Source organism: Emydura macquarii, unplaced genomic scaffold (genome assembly GCF_026122565.2).
Source record: "Emydura macquarii macquarii isolate MOO-44397 ecotype Brisbane River unplaced genomic scaffold, CSIRO-AGI_Emac_v2 contig_1451, whole genome shotgun sequence".
Taxonomy (NCBI): Eukaryota; Metazoa; Chordata; order Testudines; family Chelidae; genus Emydura; species Emydura macquarii.
The window spans coordinates 19,605,857-19,633,720 of record NW_027131588.1 but is presented as its reverse complement, the minus strand read 5'-3'; the positions used below and the strand labels follow the sequence as shown (position 1 = coordinate 19,633,720).

Genomic DNA, 27,864 nt, shown 5'->3' with positions numbered 1-27,864 from the left:
GCTTGCAACAACCTACCCAGACCAGACAAAGGGTGGGAGAAGAGAATATTATCTAGATGGGGAACTGAAGCACAGACATTGAGTGAGTCACCCAAGCTCTCACAGAACATCTGTGGTGGGCCAGATATTGAATCTACAGCATCTGTGTCCCTGTCTAGTTCCTGCCCCACTTAAGTTTGATCTTGCCTACACACACGCTAACTCGAAGGTCAGATTTCTGGGCAGCAAAACTTAAGAATTTAAAGTTCTTCTCCTTGTGCATTTTTCAAACGTCTCCCAACGTTTACAGCCAACACGATTTACTGGTGACAGGCTTGCTACTGAAGTCACCTTTACAAGGTGCAGTGGTAACGCTGGAGCTCCACTTTTACAAAGCAAATACAGGAGAACCTCACCGGTCCCTACAAAGAGAGCAGAGCCTCCTTTTGGGCTACTCGGGTTTACAAGACAAGCGAGTGCCAGGACCATGGAGGCGCCGATGGGAACCGCATGCTTCCTACATCACATTTGTGAGGATGCTGAGTGGGACCATGCAGTTTATAGTTACCTCTCGCTTCCTTTTTCTTGGGTCCTCCTGCTGCTGGCAGGGTTGGACTTTTCACTGCACTAATGGACAGGCAGGGTGGAGCTAGGTTATGCTCTCCTACCACCTGAGTGCGGGCATCCCTACTGTGGTCTGCAGCTGGGCTCCACGCCACTGGAGAGAAGGGCACAGTGGTGGGGGTGGCTTTTCTGAAGGCTCCGGCCGAGACCAAACACTACCAACCAGTTTGTACCAATCCCTCATAATTCCTGCTACTGACAGACCTGGGCCAAAACTAGGGGGTCACACTGAGCTCCCTCGGCTGGCGAAAGACACCTGCCATCCTAGCCCTGTCCCCGTGGCACCAAGCTGTCCTGGTCACTCACATATCCTCCGTTTGCACGAGCAACCGTGGTCATTACATAATTAGGCAGATCAGGGTGCACGCATTGTGGTGGGGATGGATGACACGCTAAGCTTGTAACGGTCTGAAAATAGGGTTCTTGGCGTTGATTGGCCAGCTTGCAATTCACTAACGCATGTTCTAACGATGTCTCGCTATCACAGCAGCCACGCATGGAGCTGAGGGTCTGCACAGCCTAGCATAGATTGATTGGATAACGTCCACTTCACTGAAACACTGGTTTAATAAAGGCATACACAGAGGATAAACTTATGCCTAGGATGGCATTATACAAGGTGTTTTTGTTGCTGGGAACCGTTCCATTCTGCAACGTCAATCAACTAAAAAAAAAAAAAAAACCCCAATCTTCCTTCCTTTGTTTCTAAAAATCAGCGGGTTTCCTTGCGGCTATCAGCGCTCAGGGGTGATACTAATTACATGCATCTCTTTTCATCAATAGCTATCTTTACAAATGCGGACAAATTCCACGTGTAAAAATGGGGTTGACACAGAGACACAAGGTCGCACAGCAACGTCTAATCTAGACTAGAACCCAGGACTCCCGATTCGGTGTGGTAACTCCTAGATCATGTTGCCTCCCGTCAAATGTAGATCGCAATGAAAAACTTCTAAACACACTGAACAATCCAGCCCTGCCCACCCCACCCCACCCCCACTCCAGTCCCGAATCCTTCCAAGCCATGCACATCCACAGCACTGGTCTGACTCGTCTTGCACTGAAGCCAGTGGGAATTTTAGTATTGATCACGGAGTGCCCCTGCTTCACACCAGCTGACACTCTGTGTGAGGGGACAATTAAAAGAGCGAGATCTAGCCACATGCTAATAAGAAGCCTGTTGAACAAGACACTCCACAGCCAGTCACCCTGAAGACATTGCTCCTAAGGACTTTGGGAGGCTGCAGAGAGCCCTACATAGACTAGGCCTGCATATATCTGTCGGATTTGGAGCTAGCTAACTATTTGCCAAGGAATATAGTAGCAGGAGGAGGTGCTGAAGGAGGGGGAGTTGAATCAGAACAGTGCATTTTTGCACAACTGTGACCCCTGCCCCTGGTTTTCCTTTCCTTCCCCCTGCCCAGGGAGCAGTCAGGATACTTTGTACTAGACAACTTCCAACAGCACCAAAAGGAACACTTGAGCTGCACACGTCAGCCTGAGCTTTGAACCCAGCTTTTGCAATGCAGATCAAACTCACTCCAACTTGGAAGCCAAGTTGTGACCGGAAATGTAGGCAGTGCTGATTCAGTACAGGAGGTTTTTTTTTTTTGTTTTTTTTTTGGGGGGGGGGGGGGGAAGAAGGTGTAAAAATGATATTTAATCTGTGTCCACACAGTTTTCTGGGTCAGATCCTTGGCTGATGCAAAATAAGTAGAAAGAAAGGACTTCAATGTGCCTATGCTCAATTACAGTAGCGGAGGATCTGGGATCTCCTCCTTTAACACCGACAGAGAGAGAATTACCAAACTAGCCATGAAAATGGTGTAACGGGGTATCATTTAATATTCTTCCCCTCTTGGCATCACCAGTCAGATCTCACAGCTGCATCATTAGCAAGACAGAAGCCCTGGGGCCAGGCACTAGTGAAGGCAATTAAATTATTCTGCCTGAGGCTCTCACTATAAGTTAATGAACAGTCCATTAAAAAGAAAAAAAAAAAAAAATTACCACTATCTCATCTGATGGGCCACTAGCCAGGAGAACTACAGCACAGAAGTTATCCAGAAGGTAGCAGAAGACGTGGATTAACAAACACAGCACAAAAGAGCCAGAAGGCCTCTTTCATTGACAGCCACATGGTTCACTCATCTTCTATACCGGGTCACTACGTTTTTGTGGCATCACCAGCTGTCTAACTACGTCCACATTGCCCAGTAAACTGGCGTATCTCGCTCGGTCAATATGGATTAAGCAAAAACTGAATTCCTTAACCCAGCTTCTGTTGCATTCAGAATGCACAACTCTCAAAAGGCGTTCTCAAATGGGTGTAAGGCGTTCTTGAAATGTAGGGGCCAGTTCTTCAGCTAGTGCAAACCAATGAACTGATGTCCAAGGAGCTCTGCCAATTTACGCTAGGGGAGGATCGGGACCTATATATGTTTCGCACAAAAAAAAAAGATAGGAGCAGCTGTTTATAGGTCTATAGAGATGAATGGGTTTAAACAGCACAGCGCTACGTGCCACGCTGTGGCTCTCCACTTATGGGAGTTGTTCTGCTGAAGTCAGTTCACATAAAAGTCTAGCACAGGTGTCCTCAGCTTTTTCCAGGAGAAGATCCCACTCAAAATCTAGCAATATGTGAAGGGCAGCTGTTTGTAAACTGCAGGTTGAGAACCTATGGGCCAGAGCAGTGTTTCTCAACCTTTTAAGTAGCAAGAACCCCCTAACTTCTGAACATTTTAGTAATTCCCCCAACACTCCATTTTCCAGGGGATTTTATATTTACAGACCAATGTGAGCCATGTGTTGAAGAAGGGCTGAGTATATAAGGCCGTGATAGGACAGATGGCAGATCTAGTGTGGTGCACAACTCAAGTATGTTCCTGGGCTAGAGGTGATGTTGGCCAAAGCTAGGAGGCATTGAGCAGCCTGCCAATGCTGGGGAACGTAAAGCGCCACACCAAATTTTTTGCCATAGATTTGAGAGGAGGAAGGGGTGAGACAGGAAAAGAGGGTAACTGGTAAAGTCTGGGGCAGTCATAGCTTCTGGGCACCAGACTTTGAGCTGGAGGGGGGGGGGCTTCTGCCTTGGCTGGGACCTGGGAATCTGGGCAGGCGGCTGTTGCCCGTCTTTAAGCTGGAGGCTGTGCCAGCTCACGAGACGCAGGAGGCTGCCACCGGGCTCCCACCTGGGAGCTGGGACCTGGTGGGAAGTGGGGGGCTGCTGCCCGCCTCCCCCAGAAGCTAGTGGCTGCCATCTGCCTCCCAGCTGGGAGCTGTGACTGGGTGGGAAGCGGGGGACTGCGGCCCCCCCGCCCTGCATCCCCAGAAGTGGGCAGCTGCCCCCCACCTTCCCTTCACTGTTTTTCCTGGGTACCCCCGCCTGTGTACCACAGGTTGAGAAACTATGGACTAGAGGAGCAGGCTCCATGTGACTGGACCTGATGTAGAATGAGAGAATCTCAACTCCACAGAATCAGCTTGCAGGGCATTGCTGAGACAGGCAGGGAAAGCAAAGTGCTTCGTTAGCCTTGCTGGGTCTGGTTTTATTTTAGTACTGTAGAATGGGATCAGCTAAATCCTGAAGCAGGAGGGTGAAGTCCCATGGACTTCAGTGGGATCTGTCCTCTGCTTATGTTGGCGCTAAGTCGAGCTTATCTATGAAGCAGAGTCTTTAGGGACCGTTTCCATTTCCGCTAGTGAACATGACAGGCCCTCTCTCATAATTCAGCGTTTCTAATAAGATTCAGGCCTGGCCATTTGGCAACGTCTTGACATTTACCAGGATCAAACGACTTAGCAGGCTACTTTCCACTCCCAGTCTATACAGCTCCTCTCATGCCGACTTTGCATTCCCCGTTCATACTTCATCAAGGTCAGATCTACCTGGACAGTTCTGTGCCCCACAGCTCCAAGGCGAATTCACCTATCCCTACTGGCAGAGTTACCTCCAGGGCTTTTGTCTGGGTAACTCCAGAGTAGTTCTTGCGCTAGAGAAGAGTTACAGAATGCAAAGAGGGCCAGTAAGTTAAAAACCTGCAGTCATAACAAGAACAGGTTGTATTCACTATTCCGGTCTTTCCCATAGGAATTGATTCCTGTTGAGTTATTTCCTGTCCTAAGGAGGATGTTGCCATTGTCAAGGATCTACACTGTCTGATCCTGCAGGAACAGGGTTAGGCAACACAGGCCCTAATAAGATGTGATGAACCCTAAAGCGTCACACCTGCCTGATGAAGCAGCTGCCCGGAATTCTTCCAGTGATCCTCTATCTAAAGCCAGGCTACGTCCATACAGCCGCTGCGTCAGCCATTCCAGCCACACTGCACGCTTGTGGTATTGAAGGGATCACTCAGGACCTGAAAACAGACACGCTGGCCAAGTGCATCTGTCCTCTTCTAGTGACTGGACCACTAAAGAGACCTGAATCTGCTACTGCCTCTAGGTAACGGAGCAGGGGTAAAGTCCTGGCCTCAGTGAAGTTGGTGGACGTTTTGGGAGTGACTTGAACGGGTTCAGGATCTCCTCCTTCATTGTGCAGCAGCAGCTCATGCTTTTAGATCCAGAGGCCCCAGGTTCAGCTTGATCTGGTGGCATTGCTTCACCTAGAGAGCTAACATGGTGATGACAAAAGCTCAGTCAAGTTGTGCGCCACCCCTGTGTTGCGGGGGTCTGGCTTGTCTAAAGAGTGGGTGGTCTCGGATATGGTCATACTGGGCACTCCGGCCCACAGAGTCAGACTCGTCTGACTTCAGTTCTGTAGCTACAAAGTGCTGAGCACCCCCAATTCCCATTGACCAGTTCACCTCAACACCTGGCAGGATTGGGTCCTTTCAGAGACTGAAATCAGACCATTGTATTGATCTGGACATTTTTACGCGCTAGAGCAAGACACGCTGGGTCAAGATTTCTCTTTTGTCTGGCGGGTTAATCGGCTGCAATTTAGCCGAACAAAAAGAACGGCTCCAACTTACAGTCTGCCTTCTCCTGTAGGTGAAGTTCTTCCATAGCAGCAATCCCAACTGCGTCCAGAAAGCCATCTTCGGTCAGCAAGCCTCGGATGCGCCCCTGGTGTAGCAGCAGCAGCAGCAGCCCACAGCAGGGACTCTGTGGCTGGGCATTCACTGGAGAGGAAAAACTAAGTTATAAACAAAAAGCAAACAAGCCAGTGCTGCAGTCTAATCTCATTGACACCCGCCCTCCTACTGATTCCAGTGCTGCAGCCAAATTGCTCCATCCCACTCTCATTCAGTCCGGCTGACAGCCCCGGGTACAAATGAGCGCAGACTTTGATCCATGGTATCGATTACCTAAGCTTTCTTAGACTAAGAAAACATTCCCAGGAGGGCAATTTCCCTGCTTCCTGCCCATCAAATCTGAAAGCAAGAAACAAACTAGGAGACAAAGCTTTAGCTACTTACAGCTGCTTTGGAGAATCTCCGATTTTGGTTTAAACCCTGTAGTGATCCCAAACAGTGTGATCCATGTGTTTTAGAATGGAGACAAACTAGCTGTCTGGATAGGAGTTCCACTCTTTTAAAAAGCAGCATCACTCGCAAAGGCACTGATCAGTGGGAGGAGAAGTACCCATAGTGGGGGGAATGGGAGAAACACTGGGTCAGTTAAGCATGTCTTATCAGGGCACATAATACGCATGTGAAGGTGTAGGCAATGGGAACGCACCTGCACTTGATGGGCGAAGGCAGCAGAAAAGCATCTCTTCCCAACCTTTCTAGGGAGGTTTAGTGCTATGCTGATAAGATGCCACTGATGCATCTTCCTGAACACAGAGAGTCTGGATCAACCATTGCCCTGCACCTTGTGCAGTCAGTCACAACTGACCTGAGTGTAAAATGCTCCCAAATCAATATGGCAATTGTGAGCATGGTGCATTCTGACCTGGTAAGCATTGCACTGGGGTAAGTGACTACAGAACATGCAGGACAACACAGATTCAGATCCCTAGTATTTATGTTATCCATTTCTTAATGTGACTAAAGTGGTTTTTCTAGGTTATCAAAGTCCTAACCAGTTATTCAAACAGAGACATATCTACCCTCCTTGAGGTCTGTTAAATGGAGAACACACATGCTTTTGATAATCCGACGTACCAGTGCCTCAGCATGGATTCTACATTGCATTCCTGCTTGCAAACTGCACTGAAAGCATTTCCAAAGTTCATAAACACAGTCTGAACATAAAACTTGGTGACATTCTCTGGCCTGTGTTGTACAGGAGGTCAAACTAAATCATCGTAGTCTGGCCTTTAAAAAAAACACCAGTCTGTGAATCAACCAATGTCCAGACCTATCAGTTCTTTTTAGTCTTGTCAAAGAGTAAACATAATTAATATGATCACAAAGCTAAACATCAGTATCTGCAGATTAAAACCTGGAATACAGAAAGGTGACATTTTCATAATGTGACTACCAAAACTAATTAAACCAAACTGCTGTTATACCAGATTCCTAGGATGATCATGTGGTTGTATGACAACAGAGCTGCTTAATGCTAGGAAAGAAGAACAGATAAGAAGCAACAAACAGGGATCTAAGTGATCGATGTCAGTACATAATCACCTCAATGTATAGTCAGGATAGGTCCCTTTACATCTTTGGAGTCTAACAGGATCTACAAACTGTCTTCATCCACAGCTTCCCCTCCTCACTCAGAAACCATTTGAGTGCTCTCTGCAACGGGAATGCCTCACTAAAGATTCTCTGGTTGGACAGCCCTGCCACTGACATTTCAGCTGCATGTACATCTGGTTTCTGGCACTCGCCAGGGACATCCTAAAAGCGAGGCACTGAGTCTCCACAGAACAGCCAAAGGAAAATGTTTGGCCTCTGAGGAGGTCAAAGGACAAGATTTGGCCTCCCAGGACCGACCGACCGAGCATGCACACACTTTCCTGCCTGGTCACAGAGAGGATGCAGCATAGCTGTGTTCAGTATCAATGCTAAATATTTCAAGCTGTAACTAAATGTAATCCAGAGGAGAAACTAAGTGGGAACATGACCACGCCTTCATCGCTGCTCACCCTGCAGGGGATCTGAAAGCATTTTCTTTACAAACCTCACTGAGCAATCTGAACATTACTTGTATCTTAACGCAACAGATTCTTGGTGATCGCTAACGGAGTACAGACGTCTCTGGCGAAATGTCCGAGCAATGAGATGCAACATTGATTACCCATGTTCCTAACTCCCACTGGAGCACAGCAAAAAGGATTCACCCCTCTTACCCTCAACAGGGGCAGTATGGAAATCAAGTAGTAATGGAGTTCTCAGCCGAAGCCTCCTATAGTCATTAGGTAGTTGGGCTAATATTGGTCAGTGGAAAACCAGAGGCCTAGAAAGGGAGCAGTTGTCCCACACAACAGGCAGACTCCATGACCCACCCTCCACCAGAGCCCAGTGCTTGGAGTCCGGAAGCAAATTATAAATGCTCCAAATAGTCAGTTCTTGCTGTAAGTGATAAACTCACCTGAAACATACCTATGATGAAATAGTGGGTATTTTGAGCCAAAAATCCCTAGGAGGGACAAAGCCAGGACTTCCCATATCCACCCACCCACCCACACACGGTGCTGAATGTGCTATTCCACGATGTACAAACCTGTTCACGTCCACTTCCCTCAGCCATCTACAACTACTGATCTGACGACTACAGAAACATCCTGTCTGAGAATCTGTCAGACATCGACATAGATTAAGCAACCTGTTCTGTGCATGCCTAAAGCTGCTGGCTCTGATTTTAACGGACAGATCTGGTTCATTTGTGACATAAGCCTACTAGTTCCCCAAATTCACTGCCAGTGCCAACAGAAAATTCATAGCGGTTCAGAATCTGTGCCAAGTGACTCCCCTTCATCTCCTTCAGACTCTCCAGACAGTTTCTCCAACTGTCAAAGGACAAGCTTTAAAACGACATCTGCAAGGAGACCCTTGCTATAGCACAAACCACGAGGTCAGCTGGAGTTGAAAGTCCATCACCATTTCCACCCGAACCTGTTTTGATGGGTTTTCAGCACAGCTGTAACAATCCAGTCCAGTGCCATAAAGAAGTGCAATACTACAACACAGATCAGCCAGTTCCAGCAGGGACTTTGTTCTTCACCCCTTTAAGAAACATTTTTGTGAGCCATTAGTACATACCATCACCTGTTCCTGATATTACCCAAAAAGCACTAAATGGAGGCAAGCAAGTAAACTTTTGTTCTATGCATTCACTGCTATGGGTTAAATTAGCTCTTGGTGTAAATGGGTGCCGCTCTATTGAAGTCAAGGGATAGTCACCCATTTACCAGTCAGAGAATATGGCCCTATCCATCTAGGGCATAGTTGGTTTTTATATAGCATGCATCTTCCAACAAGACAGCAAGAAGCCCCTTTACGCTGGCAGATGGGGAGGTCTGTCTACAGTTGTCATGGAGGCTCAGTCCTGCGTACACTTACCACCGTGCATACGATTGCAAGTAATCCAGCTTATTCCCAGAAGCAAGAATTTGCAGGGACGGGCCAATAGGAAAGATTCTGTGGGGTATCTGCATAGCCTTCATTTTCATACCCACTCAAGAGACACGAGTTCAATTGCCAGATCTAACACAAGCTTCCTGTATGTCCTTGAGGAAGCCACTTCTTTCTGTTGCCCCAAAAAGAAATTGGGATAATAATTCTTCCTTTGGTTGTCTTGCCTACTTAGGATTATAATGTCTTCCGGACAGACACTGTCTCTTACTAAGAGTCTGTACAGCACATAGTGTAATGGAGACCTGATAGTACCTCAAGGGTCCCAGTGCAAATACAATACAAAAAAAACTGATTACTACTTGGAGCATGGAACTGGTGCTGTGATTGCATTCTGGAGCAACGTTTGGGCTCTGCCCAGTCATGTTAGTAGATATAAGGGAGGATTGACTATATTTTAAGGTCTCGCGTAAAGAACAAGTAAGAGCAAATCAAGGGACAGAAGGCCCCTTTGCATTTGATCACAGGAAAACAATACAAGAATTTCAATCCAGAACAAACTCCCATGTGGGAGGTTATTCTCTGTCCCCACAGAGAAGTGCTATGGTGTATTGGATTTTGTGTGAATGATCTGGGGGTAGAATACTCTGCCTACACTCATACACAGATACAGGGGTGCAGATGTGCACATCACTGTTCTGATACCTGGCTGAGGGAAGGATGAGAAAAGAAAGATCTCTGCACATTGCACAAGCAACTCGTCAGTCTGTCCTTAACAATTGGCTGAATATTGTCCACACCCACTAAAACAAAAAATCCACAGGAGGGGGCCAGAAGAGAGAAATTTGTACATTCCCTCTCCGAGCATCCCCCAGATCATTCCGTTGTGTGTGTGTGTGGGGGGGGGGGTGCCCAACCCCCAACCCACCCACCCCCTCTAGGCTCCCAGCTCCTTTATCCATCACCTCTGTTGGGTAGAGATCTACGTCTCTCCCCCTCCTGACCAGGGATTTTCCAGGCTGTCCAGTTCCCTGCCTACACGGTGGTGATGTTCGCAGCAAGACAGACTGCCTAAACTGGCCAGTGTCGCACTTTGCTTTCTCTCTGGATGCTATGAACAGTGTAATAGCCACAGTTAACACACAGCCCTTTTTAAGCAAGCACATTTATTTAAGGTGAAAGCGTTAGAGAAAACACATTAAAAACAATAAAAGACCCTACACACATGCTAAAAAGCTTATCTGAGATCATCCTAACTCCAACCTCAGGCTCTGGTATGTGTTAGGCTGATCTGCCCAGCCGGGGTTCTGGTTCTTAATCGGAAACAGTTATGAACTTGTAACCACAGAGAGAATCCTGTTGTGGGTCTTGAAGCTCTATTTCCTTATACAGAAATCACCCTTAAAGTGCCGGATAAGAATGGACTTTTGGAACAAAAAGTGTTGTTTGCCTGGGAAATGGCTAAGGGAAGGTGAATGCAAATTCCTCACATGCAGTTATTCAAAACCCTGCATCTTTTTTAAGCTTAATAAAGCTCAGTCTCCCAAGGATATTGCAGGAAACTGCCAGATCTGTCCCAGTGCAGCCTACAAAATCTGCCGAATGCCTCTGCTCTGGCTCAGGGGCCCCATGGCTGTCTCCAATTCTTAGTTAGCACAGGTCCAATGCAACTGCACTGCCAGAGCTCCCTTTATGACTTAACTCTGCCGAGGGAAGTTCTATTGCATGAATTGATGGGCGGGGTCTGTATAGAAGGAAATGCAGCCTGATGCCAGCTGTTCTTTTTCCAATGGATTCTCTGCTGTTATCCATGCCCTCTCCCCAGTTTGTCCCTTATACCTGTCTTTTGAGGGGCTCTCCAACCCTACAAAGGGGATTTCAAAGCAGAGGGCCCTGTTTGCACATGCCATGAGGGACGATCTGGTGGTGCAGAAGAAATTTTTTTAGGGATGAACTATCACAATGGACCATCTTTGCCATAAATGCCACAGGTGAATGGACAGCAAAAGGTGCGCTTTGATTCATCGTTTATTACTGGCACAGTGTTCCCCCCCCGCTGCTCAGAATAAGAGTGCTCCAAAATGCCTCCAACCCAGGTGGCCAGGAGTCCCCAAAACCAGACCCAATCTGAACAGAGGGCTACATCTTACAGATTTGGAATTTAAACAGAAAAAAACTGCAGTGGCAGAGAAACCATCCCTGCCTCTCTTCCTCCCCCGCTTCGGTTCCTGATGTCTGTACTCAGCAAACACCCAACAGCCTTCAAAAGAATCTTTCTGCAAACAAGGCAGCTGTTTGCTCTATGACAGGGAAAGACCTTTCCCCCAGAAAATAAATCACTACTTCGACAGGGGACATTGCAAGCTAATCAAACCCCAGGGGACTGGGAGGTTGCATATACCGGTAATGGGCTATAGAGTAACCTATAGATCACCAATTTCAATCCAGCCCTGGTCAGCAGGGACTGGCAGCTGTTACCAGCTGATGAGAGTTCAGTGGCCCATGTTAAATAACTTCGGTGGCCTCGGTCCAGTTCTGAGTGGGCAAGAATCCACAGCACAAGAGCAACCACCACAGCTGGCAGCTCTCCAGAGGCTGAGGGGCCATGGAGACTGATATGGTCCCACCAGGGCATGTTTGAAGCACGCTGACCAGACAGCAAGGGTTTGTTCTGCCACTGTTGGTGCCGGTCTTTGTCCCTGAGGAGATTGAGCCTTCTGAGTTACCCAGGCAGCCTGTTGCACGAGCAATGAGAGACAGATACAGAGCCACTGAAACCAATGGTTGACTCCATGGGCTTTGGATCAGGCTGTAAAATTGAAACCTGATCAAAGCAAACGACGCAGAAAAGCGATTCAAAAGCTGGAGAAAAGGCCTGACAGTGAGAGACAAAGCGCTCTGCCTGTTTAGCGTAAGACGACTGACATGACTTGATTACAGTGTACAAGTGCCTTCTCCTGGGGAGAAAATACTGAGGGCTGGAGGACTCTCTAGTCTAGCAGAGAAAGGCACAAGAATCAATGGCTGAAAGCTGAAGCCAGATAAAAATGTGTGCCTTATTTCCCATTCGAATTTAAACCGTGACCGCGGGTCACCACTGGAACACGCTACCAAGGGAAGTGATAGATTCCCATCTCTGCTGTTTTCTGAAGGTTATGCTTTAGCTAAAACAAGTTATTGGATTCCACATAGGGGTAACTGGGTGAGATTTAATGACCTGTCAGACACAGGACTAGATGATCTAATAGTGCTTTCTGGCCTTAAACTCGGCTTCCATGTATGAAACATCTTATTGCCTTCCGGCAATTCCAGGCTGCGTATTATAACTATAGTAAATAACCACAACAAATCCTGCATCTTAGCAGGGTGTTAGGCTAGGTGACCCTTGCGGTCCCTGCTAACCCTACTGTTCGAGGATTCGATCATCAGCTCTACAAAGCCCTCACCGGTAGTATTGTGGTAATGGTAGCGCTCTTAACGGAGATCAGAGCCCCATAGTGCTAGGGGCTGTACATACAAATAGTAAGAGACCATCCCTGCCACAAAAAAGAGTTAACACTGAATAGACCATTCAAATGAAGTGCTATTATCCCCATTTTGCAGATAGAAAACGGAGACACAGATTAAGGCCTAGATCTTCAAAGTTGTTTAGGCATTTAATTCCCATTGAAGTCAGCAGGAGTTAGGAACCTAAATACCTCCGGGAATCCGGCCCAAAGTGACTTTCCTAGGGTCATAAGAAGCCTGTCACAGACCTGGGAATTATATGCAGCTCTCCTAACTCACAGTCTGCAGCCTTAGCCATCTGCCTGCAAGCTCATCAAACCAGACTTCAAATTCCAGCTTCTCCCTGCACAATGGCATATAGCAGCTACAAAAGAGAGCTTTTTCTACATTACACACGTGATCACTGCCTTTAACAGGACATGACTGAGGACAGCTTGCAAGAAGTGATCATAGCAAGGTACAGAAATCTGGATAAAAGCTTACATTAAAAAAAAAAAAAAAAAACCTCGTAGTTCTGCTATTCCCAGAAAAGGAGAAATTACAATACACTTGTCAAGTTTAATTGAACCAACAGACTTAAGGCAGACAGCTTTAGACTTCGTTCCATTCAACAGGAGACAAAGGGCAAGTAAGGGCATGTGTTCACAAGTTACACCTGCATTTGTCCAGATGCTAGAATAGTGGTGAATTCCATTGCAAAGGTGTTCCAATGCACTTTACACACAATAGGCACTACCACTCAGAGCTCTCTGTATTCATTATGTGCTCAACAACGGCTCACACGAAGACTTGGAAATTCATGACCAACCACCACTTTAAAGCTGCAAACTTTGCAAGGATTGGGCATTGGGTTTCTCCAATACCCTTTGAGACGTGCCATCGAATTTTCAATTTCCACATGGACAACCAGTGGAGATGGAGAGACGGGACCCCGGTCTGACAAATCAAACAATGGTACTTTGGTGGCAATAAAAAACCCACCACAAAAAACATAACTTTGTGCTTTTATAAAGTCTTTCCTCTAATTAATCTGAGTCAAGTTACAAAAAGAATTGCTAAGCATCATTAGCTTCCTTTTACACATTGGGGAGCTGAGACATTAAGAAGTTAAGTGACTTACCCAAGATCACCCAGTAAACCAGAGGCAGAGCTGGGAATACAATCAGCAATCAGATTCCTAATTCTCAGTCTCCTGGTCTAAGCACTGTAACAGCCCTAAACAGCATAAACAGGATCAGCAGTAAATCAGAGCTTTGAACCTACAACTTCCCACAGAACAACTATTACCTGAACGCTCCAGTCACTGGAACGCAGTTCTTTCAAAATTTCCAAACACTGGCTTCTATCTCACTCAGGTTTTCCTGATAAGCAAACCAAACCAATCACCACACTTCCTGTGCCCTCTCAAAACTTCATCTGAAAGACCTGCCCTCCAGCTTAAAACGCTGGTTTCCATTTGCGCCTCTCCTTCTTGCAACACAACCAGAACTGCCGACTCAGAAGGCAAGAGGGGAGCATTTAATCACACAATAATTACTCTCGGTTGATATTTATGGGAAAGAACCTCAGGTGGTTTACATCATTTTATACCAGCGGACAGTGTGGCCCTGTGTACGTGTTAAACAGATGCAAGGCTTGTTCTCTAATGCTTAAAAAACCACATTCATGTTTTAATCAAGACAAAAATGATGTTTGCCTGCTGTCCAAAGAGTATGCAGCTTCATTGCTGTGCAAATCAAACAATGAAGGCATCTTAAAACTGGCTGTTAGACTACTTAAAAAAAGGAAAGAAAGCTTTGCTCTAACCTGCAGTATGTATGGTAACTGTGAAGCTGGTGTGTGGGGATGGGGGAAATACAAGACAGTTTACAATATGAAACAAGGACAGTTATAGGAAATGGCTTAAATAATCTCAGTTCAGCTAGTGATCCAGTGTCTGGTCTAAATAAAACCCCTTGGCTTGATGCCCAGCTCTCTTTAAACAGGGTCCCTTCAGGATACCCATGCCTAGTAAATACCGCACTAAAGAAAAGATTTGTTTGTTCCAACAGAGACCTGCGTACCAGAAATGCAAAAAAGAATTGGTGGAAGAGAACTCATCTATTGCAGGATTTTTTTGGGGGGGGAGGGGGAGAGGGAGAAACGGACACCAAACCAAACTATTCAGTCAATTAATTATCATTATTAATTTGTGTGCATAGATGATAAAGACAGAAGGGACCACTGTGATTATCTAGTTTGACTTCCTGTAATACAGGCCACAGAACAAACAAAAAGCCACTGCCCTGCAGAGTTTACAGTGTAGAATTTAGACATGACACAGCGCATGAAGGACAGAACAAAGAAACGGTGGATGAAGTGGGGAAGGACAGGGTTACATAAATAAGAGCATACGGTTCCACATTTGGTTCGGCTAAAATTCTTGATGATTTATCTTTTAAATGTAAATCAATGTTTCTTGTAAGCGTAACCTGTGCTAACACCGGGGACTCTGTCTCCCTCTAGTGGCTGGATAGTACACAGAGGTTTGTTTATGCATTTGCTACTGCCTCTAAGCCAGGGGTCCTCAATATATTTACCACTGTGGGCCGCATGCGCAGCTCTCTGTGTGTTATGTGGGACGCATCCACACCACCTGTATAGCCCTGAGGATGTCCCATGGGCCGCAGCGGTGTGCTGATTGGGCTGCACTTATGGCAAAGCCAAGAGCATTGTTGCATTGACTTTGTGGTGGAAGTGAATAATGAGACAGGATTTGAACGAGGCAAGGGTGGTATTCGGAGTACAGGGATTTGGTCAGTGCGAAACCTCTTACATGTACAAGACACGGACGTTCCTGGGAGAAAGATGGACAAGTGCTAGAGGTATGGGGAGTGCACAAGGAGACTAGGTCGGACACGTCGGTAGGAACGGCGTAATACAAGGAGGCTAATGCAAACTTGCACACTGTTGCCTAGCTCGGAGGTGGACCTCTAGGTTCTGTTCTGCCTCATGCATCAAGAAAATGGTCAGGCAAGTTCTCATGCTAGAGTCTTAGTTATTGATGCTGATGATGTGAGATGCAGGAAGGAAGCAGCTGGACATCTCAGATCAGATTCGACTTACAGTAGTGGCAATTAAGGGGAAAAAAATCCAACTCTATTTACAAATTGAGCAAGCCTGTGCTGGAAATTACTGCAACAGAATAAATACGGGACTCCAGAATATCATTTTTATAGTTATTATCTTAGCTGCACTTTAAGGGCATACTCAATCTCATCTAAAAGCATAGGAATGTTCATTATGCAAAGACCTATCAGAGGAGAGGTAAAAAAGCAGAGCACATAGGGCATGTGGCCAGTGCAACATTCTGGGCCTGATTCTCCATTGTCCTGCACCTTATGCAGTGTTGACAAGGGTGCAGTGGGAGGGTAAAGGGAGTGCAAAGTGCTAACCAATCAGATTGGTAGAATTTTATGCCCACTTTACCCCAGGGGGATGACCGCACACAGCGCATGCAATGGAGAACCAGGCTCTCTTTCTATAGCCTAATGAATTCAGAAAGCCATCTTCTGCCCCCAGCATATAGTGCAGTAAACGCTCGTTCACACACACACACACACACACACACACACACACCACTCCTACTGGCTTAAGACCTGATCCTACATTCTCCATGTGATAGCAGCAAACCAGCCAAGCTTTTATCAACATACAGGTACATCCATGGTACCCATAGATATATTCCCCTCCACTGGGGAAAGCAAGTGTAGCTCCAATGGACTGAAGTTGCACTTGCTTACATTGAGAGTTTGAGCTAAAAAGGAGTTGCATGCACCCATCTATAACATATTAGATGGCACAAAAAAAACAAAACAGACCATAGTAAATTTAAAATTACACTCAAAATGAAATTCATTAAACCTATCATACACACTCCTAAAGCTACTAGAAAGAGGATAACTGGCTGAGATATTGAAGCTCCTTATCATTGAAAGTCCTTAGCTATCCTAAACTAAAAGGTCAAAATCTAGTTCATTCTCCATTCCAGATAAACATAGGCAAAAGCGAGGTTCATGTCTGTCCAAGAGACCAAAGCAAATAAGATATTCAATTAGCCACAGTCAACGTCCAAAGATCTAGAGTCCATATTAGCTTGGGGGGGGGGGGGGGTGTCTCTCTACGGTCAATGAGTGTGCTACCCTTTGTAGCACAATCTGAAAATAGTAGTGCACGTCCGACTGAGATCAGAATTGCGACGCATGGACTTAATTCATGCAGTCAAGCCTCGATCTCAGAGTAACACTCTGTTCTGAAAGAAAGGGCCAACGTATAGCCCACAATCCTGGTAAATCGACTTCTAATTGACGGTGCAGGTTTAGACTGCAGTATTAGACACAGCTCACCCAGTGAAGTTCAAACATCATGGTCTTTTTTCCCCCCGCTCAGGCTTTGCCCACTGGGACCAATATGCCATAAACTATCATACATCAACTGCAGGAACACACGTTGGTTTTTGGTGAAGAGGGAATTCTTTAGTGGTGTTTTTTGGATTCCCTGGCACTATTAATGAGTGGTCAGTTACACTGATGGGGATAAACTCTGCTCTTCAGGACACCCACACAGTTCAATTTAAGTCCATCCACTAGCATGGGTGTAACTGAGCAGATGAGACCATGGAGAAGAATCACTGAACTCATCAACACAGCGTGAAACAGAGAAACGGCTCCAGAGCGATGGGAAAATGGCACCATCGTCAAAACCCGGACTAACAATGGGCGATTCCTTTCAGCAGAGGTTCTCAAAGCTGGAGGTTGGGACCACTCCAGGGGTCGCGAGGTTATGGGGGATGAAGCGGGCACGAGCTGTCAGCCCCTGCACGTGCCGTGGCTGTGACGGTCAGCCCTGTGCATGGCTGGCAGCCAGAGCCCTTCATAGCTGCAGAGAGCAGTGGCTGCTGGCCGGGTGTTCTGAAAGCAGCGCCATACCTAGCAGCAGCACAGACGTACGGGTGACCTTACATCACTCTGAGGGGGAGGGAGGGGTCATCACAGTCTGAAACGTTTTCAAAGCGAGTCCCACACAAGAGTTGGCGAACCCCTGCCTTTCAGTGATACTGCAGAAGACGTGACCTTCTGCAGCAGAGGAAAGAAGGGACATGGCTGAGACAGAGCTAGGGGGAAGAGCAGGCTGGATTTGGACCCAGAAGATCATGTGTTGACCAGGTTTTCCTCCTAAGAATGGCAAAAAGCCACTCCCCATAAACTTCATAGATCAGCATTTGACACTGGTTCACTCTGGCACATCTTGACGTTAACTGGTTTTGTTGGAGTACTATTCCACTTCATCCAGGCCGTCTATCAAGGTGCAGCGTGCACAGTTAAAGTCAACTGCTGCAAACTTGAGCAAACCGTTCGAGACACTAGTGTCAAACCACCATGTATTTGTCTGCACTTTTTCCCATAACGAAATCAATACCCATGCCAGATAGGTGAGAGAATACAACACAGGCATCATACGGTTCAACAGTACACTGGAAGATCTAGATTTTGCTGAGGATAGAGCTCTAAGTGACTGCTCTATCACCATGAAAGATAAGACCAAAAAGGAGTATGGCATCACGGAAGAGACCGTGTTAATAAATAGTTATGAAAAAAGAAAATTAAGGAGAATCCCAGCAACTTCCAACTCAGGCATTATATCAAAAGGCAAAGAAATACAAGGGGTAACTCAGGTCACATATTTTGTCAGTACCATGCAAACCGCTGGGGATATCCAGAAGGATATAACAATGAATTGACTAAGATGGCAGCTGCATTCACCAGCTTAAACAAAAAAGCCATCAAAAAAGTTTAAATTAAAGATCAAAACTATGACTTTTCAACTCAAATGTCATTTCTTCCTTAACACATGGATGTGAATGCTGGAAATCCAGAGGCCTTCAAAAGCAAATGCCTCAGGACATTACAAGGTATTAAATGGAATGAATTTCTAACTAATGCCACGATTTGTCGGAGTTCAACAACTCCTTCTTATCTAAGGTTTTCCAGAAAAGATGGAACTACCCAGGACGCTTGTTAAGAATGAAGCCAGATCATCTGCCATGACTGGTGTGTCATTGGGCAGCTGGAGGAATATGCAAAAAAGGCCAACAGAAAATCCCTCCATCAAATAGGACCCAGACAGAGAAAATGTATGGGATTTAACTGCTCAGAGTAGCCCAGGACAGACAGGGATGATAGAGCCTTGTTCATACCCTAAGCAACATCTCATGGTGCAGGAAGGATTCAGAGTCAGAAGAGAGCAGACTTTTCTCCATTAAAACTTTAAGACTAAATGCTGGCTCAGGACAGCTGGTTTTACTTACAATACATAAAATTCCTCTTACATATAATACATGGTGTAACCCCCTTTTTCTGATACATACTTCAGTTTTTGGAGTTTGGCGTTTTATTTTCCACACACAACATGTAAATACACAGAACTAAAAACACTGCTTCACTATTGCTTTCTTTTTAAACTATGTACTTCTCTGCCTATGCAGAAGGACTAAGGTTCAAAAAGGGAGGGAAATTCAGTGCAGACTAAAAGTAAAAAGTGCCAGATGAGTTTATTACAAAACAAATGGGAGCCACTGGCTTCAAAAATGAAAATACACCTGAGTCAAGCAGCTCCAAATTGTTAAGACGGAGCCTGTTTGTTTTAGCAGAAGTAAATTGGAATCCATCCATTTTAAACACTGAGGGCAAGATATCCTTAGCTGGTTGAGTTGGCAATGCTCCATTTAAGTCAAAGGAGTTAACCCGCTCTATATCTGCTGAGTATCTGCCTCGTAAATATTTGGTTACCGCAGTAAATCCAGACCTTAGCAGGTGTCTGAGGAGGAGGTTCCAGGAGAATGCAGCACTAGTGAAATGAAGACATGAACCTGGAATGGAGGCGCTGGAAGAGAAAAACAAAGAACAAAGAGGACAGGAAATGAAAGGAGAAACAGAGGCCTCCGGGAGAGAGAGAGTCTGAGGGAATCAGAAGACAAATCAAGAAAAGAGGAGGTGAGGTCCATGCCCTGTAGGGATTAAAAGTAAAATCCTGACCCCACTGAAGTCAATGGAAAAATGCCTAGCCAGCAAGAATTGCCGTGACAGTTTAATGGGTCAAATAATGCTTCTTTAAAAACACAATATTAAAAAGGCAATTGGCCAATAGGAAGGGAAATGTTTTTCTTGCAAAGAAAGAGTTTTGAAACACTTTTTTAGGTTAAAAAGCAGAGAGTTACGTAATTACAGGACGAGGTCAGTTCAGTTTAATAAAGCGTGGTCACTTTGACCTGTTGGAGCTACCTATTTAGGGTTTGATTTTCAGCCAGCTACAAAATGGCCTTCATTCGTGCACCCACAAAGAGATGGGCCTGAGTCATTGCACCCACAAGCAGTGGTAGGCATGGGTGGGAGTTTCAGAAGCGGCCTAACTTTGGCCTTGCTCTGCTTCCATTAAAATCAGTGGTGAAACTGTCGACTTCGCTGAGAGCAGAGTTAGGCCAATGCGGAGAACTTGGGCAAATCCCAGGCAAGACGTCAATTAATATTTGCATCCACGGTGAGTCTGGTGGACAAAAAGCACAAATGCAGCTTTGTGCAGGTAGAGGTTGTGTCTGAAAACTTGTGCCTTAAAGTCAGCAGGACACTGACACTAAGATCTCCCTGACCGCTGTCCAGGGTGGATTAAAAAAAAAAAAAAACAAAAAACAAAAAACAGTTACAATTAAATCTCATCACAAACATGCTAAACCTACACTTACAGTTTCATAAAAATGACTTAACGGCTCTAGTCTCTCCAGCATAACTACCAGCTCTTGTGTTTTGAAAGTTCTGGGCTTTCAGTTTCTGAACAGATTGAAGTCCCATGAGCAAAGGAAGACACAGGCTGGATAGGATTGTTCTTGTTCTGTACTTATGTGGTGGTGGAGCTGGGCCAAGCGAGACAGGAGTTAGCTAAGAGACTGTCTTAAGACAGAGAGACAAAGGACAGAGGCAGAGTAGAAAGGAACAGCAGAGTGGACTGGAAAGAAAAAGGGAAGACATTCAGTACACACAGTTTCTTATATTCCCCCACACTTTGGCCACGGAAAAACTGTCATGGCTTCTGGGTGTAAGAGAGACCCTATCTGGGAATATTTTGAAGAAATTCCTTCCCTGGACCAGCAAATACCAACAAGACACCATAGATAAAAAGATTGCTCAGTTCATTTATGCCACAAATTCTGCTTTTCACATTGTTAACAATAAACCCTTCACTGACATGGTTGAGTCCTTATGACCAGACTACACTCCACCTGGTAGAGCAGACATTGGTAGAAGGTTGCTAGATACAGTGTATGAGAAGGAACTCGAACAGTGTGCAAGAAATACTGAGGGGAAATTTGCCAGTTTAAGCCTTGATGGGTGGAGCAATGTACACAATGATCCAGTAATATGTGCCTGTGTGACAACAAAAGATTGGGTTGCAGATCTTTCAGAAACCATAGATACATTGGGAAATGCCCACGGCAGTGAAAGCTGTAATGAACTGAAACAAATTTCAACTGTCACATGTGCAGTTTTGTCTCAGATAATGCTGCATACGTGGCAAAGATGAGATGATACATAGAAGAAGAAATGGAAGGATGCCCCTTAACAACAAATGGCTGCAGTGCCCATTTAATGCATCTTTTAGCCAAAGATTTAAGTACGTCTTCTCCAGGAAGAAAAGAAAATGTTGAAGTCACAAAATACTTCCGTAACAACCATTTTACTTCACCTCCGCTGCAGAGAGCAGGAGGATCCAAACTAATTCTCCCTCACAATGTTCAATGGAATTCTGTGGCTGATTGTTTTGAAGAATTTATTAAGAACTGGCCTATTCTCATAAAACTTTGTGAAGAAAACCGTGATAAAATAGATGGAAGTATCTCATCCAAAGTATCTAACATTGGATTAAAGAGGGATCTAGAGGATACGCTCAGTATACTGAAGCCCATATCCATAGCCTTAAACTTCAGAGAAATTGTTGCTACATTGTTGTCATCAAAATTTGGAAGGCACTTCAAGAGACACTGAAGAAAGAAATGCCTCACCAGAAAGTTAAACTGCAGGCAATAAAGAAACGAATGGATCAAGCACTAACTCCACCTCATTTTCTTGCGAACATTCTCAACCCCAGATATAAAGATAGATGCCCAAAAGTTAGAAGTTAGGCATCTCAAAATCACTCCTCAGTTATGCCAGTCATAATAAATTTCAGGGCTGGAGCGGAGCCATTTAAACAGTACACGTTCACTGATGATATTTTGAACAAAGTCACTCCCTTGAATTGGTGGAAATCATTAGCCAGGCACCTTGAAACAGAGTTCCTTCAGTTGCTAAAACAACATTTCACAGCAGTAGCTTCCTCTGCAGGCACAGAAAGAATATTTTCATCGTTTGGTATTATTCACTCAAAGCTAAGACAGACTGGGAGTTGAAAAAGCAGGAACACTCGTATTTCTGTTTCAGTCTATGAATAAAAATGACAGTGGGAATGGGGGAAGATAAGAGCTAGTTGTAGAAGTTTTAAGGACAGTGTACGTTTATGATGACTTGTCTATTAAGAGTTAAAAAAATTTGAAACTTTAATAAAGCTTAAAGACAGCTGTCAGCCCGCAACTCAGGAGACTGCTGCAATTGCAAATGTGAAACATGTAACGTTTAGATTTAGCTTAATAAATATAAGTGCTATAGTGTGTGTGATTTAGTTACCATTCCTCATGTACTGCTGCTGCATCTGCAGCTTGACACAGGTAATGAACAAGTATTATCTAAAAAATTAGACAGAGTATACCCTCCTAGATGTCGTTAATTTTACACGTTTTGGTGATCACATCTTTTTTTAAACAATGGTGCAAATCTGAAGTAGCATCAGTGGGGAAACTTGATTTAAATCAATGATTTTCTCTTGGTGATTTAAATCATGATTTGAATCACCTTGATTTAAATCAATCCATCCTACCACTGTCCTGAAGGAGATCTGCACAGCTAGGTGCAGCTCCCCCAATGCTGAGAAAGAGTGCGCTTTCATTTGTATCAGAGTGTGTCAGCTCTTAACTTTACTATTATTTGTATTATGGTGACAGCCAAAAGCCCCGAGACCCCACTGGTGCTAGGCACTGTACATGCACACAGTAAGACAGTGCCTGCCCTAAAGACCAACGAAGTGGGGAAGAAAAAGGAGACAGAGGTGGCACAGTAGGTCACGGACAGAAGTAGGCATAGAACTCAAGTCTCCTATAGGCTAGCAATAGACTAGTGTTCTACCTGGTAGACCATCCTCACTACCCTGAGTGTCAATGACCTATTGAATTTTGGCCTCTACGAAGACCACTATCAAGACTGTTAATTAGTACTCAACGCGGTGATAGGTGTTGGGGGTGATACTCTGCAAGTTATTTCAAATGGGCCAAGTGACCATCAGAGGGTAACAACTTTTAGTCACCACCAAGTCTTTTCTACAGCACCGCTAGCCTGGTCTCATTTAAAAGAGAAAACCAGATTTTCTTGAAGTGCTCTCTGAACTCTCTGGTCAGAGGCTCTGGCTTTCTTTGCTTATATATTCTTCTGGAACCTCTCTGTCTGGTCCGGAGTGGTAGTCTTGGAACGGCTCTTCTTTTTTTCCTGCCTAATGCCAACTGTTCGCTAATGAAGTTAACATAATGCAAAATGGTCCCTTTATTGGATTAAGCTAGCATTCTTCTAAACAGCACTCCCACAGAAAATAACTAAAGGGCATAAGAAGTCAGCTTGAACGTGAATATTTATGCTGTTTACACTACAGACTCTGGTGTTCATTCCTGTTCTAATCCTTAACCAAGTTTTTACCCTACCGCTCAGAAGAATGAAGTTTGAGTGTTCTTTATTTGTCCACGATGTTAAGCTGTTTTGTCAGAAAAGCTGCATCAACAGTTTTCCATCCTACTCTGCCTCTCTGCCACAGTCCTTGAGGAAAGATCACATGTCTTCATCCAGTGACAAATGCTTAAAAAAGGCAGAACTAGCCTTTCCCCTTTACAAAACCTATCCATAACAAAAAACAAATCTATTGACAGAAGAAATTCACACCCTGTGCAACACAAAAGTCCCATCAAAAATCCTAGACAGCTTAACTGTTTAGTTAAGAGAAATCACATACATCTCATTTGATTAAATTTATGGCTGAACTCTGCACACTATACTCGGGGTCAGATTCCACTCTGGAATTCCAGAGTAGCCTTCCTGAAGTCAGTGAGGTTACACTGCAGTAAATCAGAACAAAACCACAGTACAGAAACTCCATGAACCATGCTGCAAGGAAGTCAATGGGAATTTTGCTGGAGTGAAGACTATAGGATTGGTCCTTAAGTCTGACGTTGGTTTGTTTTTTTAAAAAAAAGGCATTGTTAATGTAGGATTTGCTTATTTCTTTGTTCGGGGGAGGAGGGTGGAATAAGCAGGCTGAGATTTAATTCTCATGCAAATATTGGAGAGTGGAGACAACTTTTAAACAGACAAGGCAGAGCTGAAATTTATCCTAAGGGGCTAATATAAGTGAGAATTAGGCCAATCATTGGCTGAATGCTGTGGGAGCCATTACTGTTTAGAACTTAATCCTACACAGCCTCTATTGTCTCTGCTGTAAGTAAGTATTTAGATAAACAACCAGGTTTCCAAAAAAACACCTATCGGATAGATGGCACAATTAGTATCTGTGAAGAGGTCATGGTGCAGTTATATTGGTTTGCATTATTTAATACTGAGCGATACTTGGGAACTTTTAATATGTATATTAAGCCATCACAACTTTTGCAAATGCAAAAATTTGAGCTTCAACTGCATTTCAGGATGCTTATGTCACACATGGAACACCAATATATAATGGAGAAGAGTAGATTTGAATTTTCTTTTTTAATGGAGTTTTTTTTTAAATGAGAACCAGTGTGGCTATTTGGGGCCATCTTACTTACAATCTCTGAATCAATATAAAGGCTTGTCTATTCTCACAGTTATGCCAGCAAAACTTATATCGCTTGGGGAGGGGTCCACACCCCAGAGCAACAAAGTTTTGCCAGTATAACCCCAAAAGTGTAGACAAGCCCTAAAGCCTAAAGGGACCACAATGCAATCATCTAACTTGACCTCCTGCATACCACAGACCAGAGAATTTCACCCAGCAATATCTGGTTGAATCCAAACATCTCTTTTTAAAAAGAATCCAATCTCAATTTGAAGACTCCAAGTGACATCCGTTGGTAATCTGTTCTAGTGGTTAGATACCCATTTCAACCATGCATAGCACCACTCCAAATCAGTTGAATAGGAATTTATTTCACATGTAGCCCCGCTGAAGTAGAACTACTAGTGAAGTCCGATGCTACTTGGTGTGAGTAAGGGTATCAGAGTCCGGCTGTCAATAGTCAGGTGCAATACAAGGCACAGATAGCACAGCATTATTTTTGCATATGTTCAGGCTCCCATTGACAATGAATTGTAGTAGCTCAGGAAGTGCAGTTACATCAATCATATCATTAATGTAATACAACAAGAGTCCCCCATATTATATATTTAGCATTACAGTCTGCAAAGGCACCATAGAAGCTCACAATGATGCATCTGTTCTGGAAAAGAACCATCATATATATACTTCCATTCAGCTTTCTTTAAAGATGCAAAAATGTGCAGTAAGAGATAGGCACTTAAGTAAGACAAATTTGCACTTAATTTCCCTTTCTATCACCATAATCCCTATTCAAAAGCAAACTCATAGTGAGGTTTGTTGTGCTGTAACAATGCTTCCTCTGCAGTTATAAAGCACTGCACAAGGACCTTTATCATACCAGTTATTAATAAAACATCATGAAAGTTAAAGCACGTGTATTTTCTCCTGTGACTCGTACATCGGGTCCACTGTTGAATAGTGATGCTGTTCTGTTTTGTTTTAGCATTTTAAAATACTAGTGGGGCCAGATTTCCAAGAAAGCGGTTTCCATGTATGGCCCCAGTTCAGCAAAGCACTTTAAGCACACTGTCATATACTGATTCACCCCTGCTGAGAATCCACTCTAAATGTTTCCCTGCCATTAATCTAAATGCAAAACGTTTTTGTTTAAACTACCTTTTGTGTCTTTAATTTTTTTATTTTTGTTTATGTTTCTAAGACTATAGAAAACAAATACAAGATTTTGGAAAGGAACATTTGCATTATCTGTGCTAGAACGAAAAGGAATTTTTGGTAAAAAGTAGCAACTTTTTAAGTTGCCACTTGAATCTCGTTTTCTTTTGACATTTTTTTAAATGTCTGAAATTTTACATTTCAACAAAATCAAACATCAGTGTTTAGAATAGGTTATAATGTATAATTAGGGTAATCAACTAGCATGTAAAAACAAAGGATGTAGCACTCCATTAAAGTTACTGTCACTCAGAGAAGTACTGGGACAGATTTTGAATATATGCATCTGGACTAATTCCCCTGACTTTGATGGGTTTACACTGGATTCTGACCCATTAGGCTTGCACATCTCACAACGGAGCAATAAATGCAGGCAGCATGAAATACCTACCCTACAAGACCACCCAAATGAAGTGAACCGCATTGTGCAGAAAAACAAAAAGCACCCCCCTATTCCCGCGGACTTCTGTCTACACTGCACAAACATCCCCCCAGGCGCTGCTCCCAACGCACTGGAAAGGGAACGGGAAACAGCCAACTTCACCAAACAGCCTGGAGTTGACCAGCGGCTATTTTTCCAGCCCCCCCTCCCCCCTGCAGCCCTTCCATCTTCCTCCTTGCAAAGAACACTCCTGGGAACCGGATTCGCTCCGGCGAGAACCGTTTTGCTCCTGGAGGCGAACGCCTGGGTCCCGGAGCGCGGCGGGTGTGTGCAAAATACAATAAACTTTGCCAGGAGGAGGGTGTCTGGGCTGGTTATTGTGCTACGGCCCCGCAGCTCGCCTGCCTGCCTGCCTGCCGCCGGGGTTACTCTCGGTCAAGTCTAGCTGCTCCGGGCTCCCTTCGCGGCTCGCCTCAGCAGCTCCAGCTGCAGGCTCCGGAGAAAGCAGCAGCAGCAGCGGGGGGAAGAAAAGAGCAAAGCAGGTCCCGGGCCACCAGCGAGCCTAGCCCCGGGGGGCGACGGCTGGCGGCGCCCCAGAGCCCGGGCGTTGCAAAGGGCATTGCCGGGGCGTGGAGCGGCCGGGGCAGCCCCTTTGCACGCGGGGGGCAGAAAGGCGAGATTGGGGGGGGTGCAAAAGAGGCGACCCCCCGCCCCGCCAAGCGCCTTCCCAGCCCTACCTGGGTGCCACGGGTCTCTGTCCCCCCGCGGAGCGGCCCCGCTGCCCTGCCCGCCACGGCCGCCCCGCTCCTGGCCGCACACGCCACTGTTTGCGGAGCCAGCCCCGCGGCTGCTTTTATAGCCGGCCCCAGCAGCGCCGCGCAGCGCCGAGCAGCGCAGAACAGAGCCGAGCGGCGGGGTTACTCTCGGTCACACGCAGCGCCCGGCGGCTGCTGCTGTTTATGTCGGCCCGTCACTCAGCCCGCCGCACGTGGCGAGCCGGCCCGCCCCTTTAAAGGGGGGATGCGCGAGGGGGTCCCCCCGGGCACGGGGCGCCGGCTGGCGCGAGCCGCCCGGGCCCCCAGGGTTCGGAAGCCGGGCTGCAGCGGTGGGGGGCGGGGCGGGTTCCAGGTGTCTCCGCTCGGGACCCGAACCTGGGCGGCCAGAGGTTGCAAAGGGGGGGGCGTGGCTGCCCCTGCCCCTGCAACACCAACCCCCGCTCCCTGCCCTCCCCGGGTCCCAGCCCCGCTCACACCAAATCCCGGTGCAGAGGGGAGAGGGGCCGGGGCCAAACCCGAGCCGGGGTTTGCAATCACCGAGAGGTTGCAACGCCCCCAGAGCCAAGCCCAGCTAGCCCAGGAGCTGCCACTGTGGGGGTGAGTGCTGGGCTGGACCCAACCCCCGGGGGCGGGCAGGATCCAACCGAAACCACCCCAGGGCCTCCACACTAGACAAGCCATAAACATTTACAAATGGGTCCCGAGCCCCACAAGGTTGAGAGCCCCTGGTTTAGCTCATCCAAAGAGTCTAGGCTTCCGGTGAGTCTCTCTGGCTAGGCTCCATTATGGTCATCGGAATGGTCCCTTCCGCTTTAAAGTCCCATCTCTAGTCCCTTTCCTCCGTGAAGGAGGGTAGGGATAACACCCAGCCAAAGGTGCAGTTACCCTGGATACCTGCGTGCGTAAAACAGAAATTGTGAGCAGAGGTGGA

The 27,864-nt window shown here is 45.8% G+C and overlaps 1 protein-coding gene across 2 annotated transcripts in view; it reads right to left on the bottom strand.

The window, feature by feature from the left end:
• ABCA1 (ATP binding cassette subfamily A member 1) overlaps positions 1 to 27,539 on the bottom strand; it is a 125,707-nt gene extending 98,168 nt beyond the window's left edge. Inside the window, exons 1-2 of one of the 2 annotated variants that reach the window (XM_067553290.1) lie at positions 26,895 to 27,539; positions 5,580 to 5,729 (exon numbers count right to left, since the gene is read on the bottom strand). In XM_067553290.1, the coding sequence (XP_067409391.1) occupies positions 5,580 to 5,645 (66 nt within the window). In that variant the 5' untranslated portion in view covers positions 5,646 to 5,729; positions 26,895 to 27,539. Of the gene's footprint in view, positions 1 to 4,831; positions 5,200 to 5,579; positions 5,730 to 26,894 lie in introns of those variants that run through there. The other variant, XM_067553291.1, reaches the window with a different exon arrangement.
• Positions 27,540 to 27,864: the final 325 nt, after the last annotated feature.